The sequence below is a fragment of the Mesitornis unicolor genome, unplaced genomic scaffold, assembly GCF_000695765.1.
Source record: "Mesitornis unicolor isolate BGI_N332 unplaced genomic scaffold, ASM69576v1 scaffold36200, whole genome shotgun sequence".
NCBI lineage: Eukaryota > Metazoa > Chordata > Aves > Mesitornithiformes > Mesitornithidae > Mesitornis > Mesitornis unicolor.
In genome coordinates, this window is record NW_010158230.1 from 12,186 (window position 1) to 18,234 (window position 6,049).

Here is a 6,049-nt window from a genome sequence, read left to right on the forward strand (position 1 = left end):
CTCATTAGCACCTGCTTTCTGGGAGGACAGGTTAAAAGAAGGTTAAAGAGCAAGTATGGCTGCAAAAACATGAACTCTCTTCTTCCTCACCTTCCTCTTCTCCCTACCTCCCCTTCCCCCGTGATTCAGTTGCTTCTACATAGACAAACAGAATAGTGGGACTGATGGATTAAAAGTGTTGCACTCTTTTGATGACTGATCTTCATTGATCCTGTGCTGTGAACAGTGCTGGGGGTGAACTTCTCCTCTGATCGTTACTAATTAAAGTATTATATAATTACACTGGAATTAATTAGGCGTTCCCATCCTCACAGCATTGGTGCAGTTTTAAGGGAGGCAGAGAAAGGTAGGAAGAAAGGTCAGGAAATGTTTAAAAAATGCTATGCTTTTAGAAACGTTATCACAAATGCACCACATACTCAACTTTTATATGAAATACTACGTGACAACTTCTATGATGTAGCAGTACGTAATATCAGCCCACAGACTTGCTAGGGGCCACAAAACAGACACACAGATCAGTTCAGGAACCACAGATGCATAGTTACAGGATCTTAGGCATAAAAACCTTCAGAAAAACGCTAGAGGAGAAGATCAGAGCCAAGAAGTTTGGGGAGGGGGGTACAGTGGTGGAGAGCAACTTCCTTTTGTATAACACACATTTTATTATAGACAAAATAGGGGATGGAAGAGTGACAGATGCCTCATTAAGACCCAGATTTCAGTTGCTGACAAGACTTGGCCTGAATTCAGTGTTGACCCCACTTTAAGTAGGAAGCTGCACAAGAGACCTCCCGTAATCCCTTTCCACATGAAGAATTTCTAAGATCCATCAAGGGGACAAAGGATGATAGAAAAAATTCAAACTAAGCAATTTGATGAGTAATCAAACAAGTAGTAAAAACCATGCTTACTTGAATTTTTTCTTTCAATACCTGCAGTACAAGAACAGACATAGTATGTGGCTGAATATGACACACAAGGTGAAGCTATACTTGGAAAATTCAGGACTTTATTTTAAACAATTTTTTTTCCCTCTTTACAAAATGTCCCAGACTGTACAAAACAACATTTTTCTAAGGTAGGGTTGGTTTTTTTATTATGTAACCATTTTCTCTTCTTCAATTTTGAGGTAGAGATACACAAGTTTCCAATCAGCATTTTTAAAATACACTCAAGCCCTCATTACTATAATCCAAACATAAAGGCAATGCACAAGAACATGATGTCTGTTTTACCGCAATTAATTGCTCATATAAATTGAAAATCATGTCACGGCTTTTAAATTTGGCCCATTACCTCCATGAAGAAATCTTGAAAAGATCAGAGCTGACATCATGGAGGGACATCATCTAAGGCAACACTCCCAGAAGGAGAATCCTCTGCCCCAGAAGCAGGGCTGTCAGGCGGAGGAAGAGAGGCATCTATTTCCAAGCCGTGCTGCTTCTCCAGATCACAGTTCATGTCAGAATTTCCTCCGCCACTCACCTCTCCCTCTGACTCTTCAGTCAATTTGTCCTGGGCCTGAGCTGACTCCTCAGAATCTTCTTTTTCACGCAGAAAGCTGCAAATCGTATTAGGCCTGCTGTAGGAAAAATCTCTGTCCTTGATCTGTAACCACTCCACTTCGCCTGATGCAAAGAAGGATAACTGATATCAGTGATAAAAGGAGTTACGAGTTAACAGGTGGGTTTTTTTTTCCTTAGTTTAAGTTCACTGTTACTAAGGCTGTGCCTGACCAACATTTAAGTAGAAGAACCACTTTGGACTGATAGATGTCTTTCAAGAATTTGGACCAACGCTAATTTTTGTGGTGAGTCTCACCATGGGGCTTAAACCATTAATTTTCCTTGAAGAATAACACTATGAATAATAGAAAGTCATCTGATAAAGACCAGCTTAAAATTAAGAGAAACTTAACTGTTTACAGTTTAAATTAAAAACAGCATGCACAGGCTAAACCAGCTTAACCAAAACATACAGCTACAGGATTTTAGCCAGATACTGGAGGCATTGTGAGTGGTTCAGTCCCACCACCAGCTCAGTCTCTAAAGAGCAGCCACAATGGAGATAATTTTATTAGGAAAGTAATGAACAGCATGAATGTCAAGATACAAAACTGCTACTCAGTGTCACAAGTATGGTGTCCTGCTCAACCCATACTGCAAAACTAGAAAAGAGAAACAAGAATTGGTGAGAGTAAAGTTAGATCTACATGGGAAGAGACTTAAAAAAACAACCAACCAACCACAGAACTGCAACAAAAAGCAAGAGAGACTAGAATTCCACTTGGAGGACACAGCTCAAAGGGGGCAGATGTTATAAGGTTGTATTGGGAAAAGAAGCAGGTATTGACTCATCTCCTCATTTTGATAACAAAGTAGGTAACTTGCATGCATTGGAAGCCCCAGATCATTCATGTGTAATAACCAGAAAAGCAAACAAACAGTCAAGAAAACCCAGAGTAAAGTTGCACTTTTTCCTTAAAACAGAAAAGTTATTTGAAAACTAACTGCCATAAAAGTGGCAGAAGTCAAAAGTATAGAGAGGTTCAAAAACCAAGTAAAAATGACAAAGCTTTTATGGACTAAAGACATAGTAGTCCAGATGAAAACTCGTCAGGATAGTCATGAACTGCTGAATGCTTGAAAGACAGCCAAAAGAAAGGATGACTCATGTCTATGTCCCCATCCTCCTACTTTCCACTTGCCCATTTACTACTAAAATACAACACAGGACTAAAACACCCTTGGTCTGATACAGTATGGCAGTTCCTGTTGTATTTAGGTGTCCAAGACCACCCTTAGACTCTTAAAATATCTTAAATATAATTCAAAATGCTGAGAAGATATTTTACAAATGCAATAAAGAGAATACAATGTTCTAAGATTTAAGTGAACAAACTTCTGTTAATATCATAGGGAATGACATCAGAGAAAGCATAACAATTTGTGTCCTCTCCTGAACTCAAGCATATCAAGCTTTTACACCACCTATGGAACAGACGCCAAATAGAAACAGGATTTCCCCTCCACATAGATTTTTAGGCAGTCCATATGGCCAATTCAGATTATTTTGTATGCACAACATTAAACTTCCATCAAGGTACAGAAAAAAGTGTTTTTCAGCAGGTATCATCATTACTGCTCCTCCAGAAAAAAAAATAGGCCTTTGTACTAAGCAACATGTTCTCTAGTCTACTGTACTTCAAAAATAAGGGTTTCTGTTTAGTATTACCTACTTAATCATATGGAGAGAATAAACAGTACATGGTGTTGACAAGAATGCTGATGGTTGGTTAGATTCCAGATGACACTTCATGTTACACCTCTTATGACCAATGTCCAGCTGACTGCCCATATTTAATGTAAAATGGCCACATATTCTTAAAATATGAAGCAGTAACACTCAAGTGGAAAAAAGCAACTGCAACAGGATACTGCTAATGGATACTACTATATATAGCTGGATACTCAGTACCTGACCGTAAAAGCACTGACTTGTTACAAAAAACCACCACTGAAATAAAGCAAACATATGAGCACTGAGTTCTGCCTACAGAATGAAAGTCAGTATGGTCCGCTAGGTGTGTCTTTGCAAGAAAGTTAAATGCATTTACAGTTAACTGTAAATTCACTACAAAGAATTAAGTTGTAGTACACACAGCATGGAACTTCTTACTAAGGATATTACAGATTTTCTAGAATTAGAGACTCAGAAGGTCACTGGAAAAAATGTTGGGGAAAAAAAAAAACCCACAAAAATTTAAAAAAATAAATCAGTTAAGAACTACTAAACAGCAACCCTGATTTCAGAACTGGTGCCAAAACTTTCAGATGACAGAAAAACACACCAGGGAACATAAGCAATATGTTTGCCTTGCTCTTACCTCTGTAGCAATCTCCTGCTAGCCACTTCTGGAGGCAGCACTTGTTGGAAGGAATCTCTCTCTTTTTTTTTCTTTTTCTTTTTTTTTTAAGTGTGTTTTGGTTTGTATTTTTCTATTTAATATAAACATTTGTTGTCTACAGGAGAAAGTTCTTCTAACTTCCTGCATGCTCCTGAATCAAACACTTAATCAAGGCTGACACTACTAAGCATAATCCACCCGTGTCCCTGTGCGTAAGAGCGGAGGCACTGACCAACATTCTCTTCTCCTTCCTTCTTCTCTGTCAGAAGTGTCCGTGTCATGTTCAACTTCTTCATTGTGTGGCACTTGTATTTCAGCTGCACTTTTTGGTTGCCTTCTGCATCTACTATGAAGAGAGGAGGAAAAAACAATACCCCAAACTGAATCATTATAGTGAATTCCACTGTCAACTGAAACAAGATAAACACTATTTCAAACAACCCATGCTACCACTACGAACAGGACATCAAATCACGATTACCATGCTCTGTGCTTTCTTCAAAAACCACACAGGTTCCCAAGGTATCTGTGGAAAACAAAGCGAGAAAGTCTTAAGAGACTAATTTCTACCAGACTAATTTCTAGCTTTAAATAACGCACCCAGTGATACAGCTCTGGGAATGCTCTGTCTTCCTGCCCATTGCAAAGGCCCAGCATTGGTAACTGCACTGCTGACTCAGGAACAGACAGGAGTACCACGGTCATTCAAAGTCACTACAAGGAGGATGCCAGATCATTTTCTTCAATGTTGTCACCATAAGGCAAATGGAAGAACTACAGATTGCACGACGTGTCAGTCCTGCTTACACAGGAGACAACAAGCACTTACTTTAAGGCATTTTACATCCCACATTTTTCCCTGCAGAAATAATTGCTGGTGCACCCCAGAGTCAGCTTCCCAGTATACTTTCCAGTAAGAATGATGGATGCACGGCTAATTCGGGTGTGAACTCAGCCTGGTGCCGTGCTATATGGTGTTATTCACACACCACTCAGAACTTCAGCACCTCACAGGCCCGTGTTCTCTTAATTGCAGTGCAATTAACTGATGTTAAGAAAGTTCTCTGGGTCACATGAAAAAGAAGATGATATATCTACATCATTTTTCCTACCTTCATATTCTCCTGCAAATACATATCTGTCCACTTGTAAAATTGGCCTCTCTGTCTCTATTCCCTACAAAAAGAGAGACAAAATTGCACAGATGTCAGGTCTCTATTAGTCCAGGCAAAGTTCTTGCTGTGAGATGAAAGAAGACAGACACATCTGAATCCAAAGTACATCAATTCCTTGAAAAGATAAACAGTTTAATCATAAAACAACATAACAGTAAAATAAGTATTCCATGACACTGTAAATGTGAAATAAAACCTTTCTTTTGGTATTAAAGGAATAGATTCCAGACTGTAAAGCTTTCTCAAATTATCAACTTCATACGAAGAAAAGCACATCTTTAAAACAGGATTTATGGAAGTAGATAAGAGAGTTCTCCAGAAGCTGCGATTTTACAGAAGGTAGCAGACTCCTGAAAGAATGGCAAGACATAAAATTAATATTAACTAAGAACTTGAAATCAGAGGCGATAATGGTCTTAGTCTAGAAATATTTCTGAAAATACTTCCTTACATTTACATACTACAATATTCAAAGACCATATGCAATTTCTGAAATAGAGAGCCCACAACATGCAGCCAAATGCGGCCAAGACAGTGCACATAATTCTCTGTCAAAGATTTGATCTGAGCATTATTGACCTGAAGGAATTTAGAAACAGCCTCAGTCCCTTGTTCATACGCATACTGACTTACCCCTTCCTTACTGTGCTGTAATCACTCACCAAAATCTTGCATTTGTTTTCACATTTTTCTAAGAAGTCTGAATCAATAATTCCTGATAGTTCCACCATGACCAGTTGCTCCTAAAAGGTAAGTTTAAAATGTACATCTGTAATGGATGCATCTGAACTCAGGGGAAAAAAAACAACAAAAAAAGCCCCATAAAAAACACCAACAAACACCCCAAACCAAATAAACTAGCACACAAAGACCTAGACCTTCAGAATAAAGAGATCCCAATCTGGCTTATTTTGTCTAGAAAAAATGGCAGACAGATATTGCAACATCCAGGGAGACACAGGGA

The 6,049-nt window shown here is 38.6% G+C and overlaps 1 protein-coding gene across 2 annotated transcripts; it reads right to left on the reverse strand.

Moving 5' to 3' along the window:
• Positions 1–1,131: 1,131 nt before the first annotated feature.
• On the reverse strand, positions 1,132–5,824 carry GTF3C6 (general transcription factor IIIC, polypeptide 6, alpha 35kDa). Of its 2 annotated transcripts, none has more exons than XM_010182909.1 (5): positions 5,748–5,824; positions 5,023–5,086; positions 4,392–4,436; positions 4,143–4,253; positions 1,132–1,631 (listed from the first exon to the last, which is right to left on the reverse strand). In XM_010182909.1, the coding sequence occupies exons 1-5, from the start codon at positions 5,814–5,816 to the stop codon at positions 1,336–1,338; spliced, it is 585 nt and encodes a 194-aa protein (XP_010181211.1). In that variant the 5' UTR covers positions 5,817–5,824; the 3' UTR covers positions 1,132–1,335. The 2 variants fall into 2 exon arrangements, with proteins under 2 accessions (XP_010181211.1, XP_010181219.1); XM_010182917.1 differs by having other exon boundaries at positions 1,336–1,631; positions 4,143–4,256; positions 5,748–5,822.
• Between the last annotated feature and the right edge of the window lie 225 nt (positions 5,825–6,049).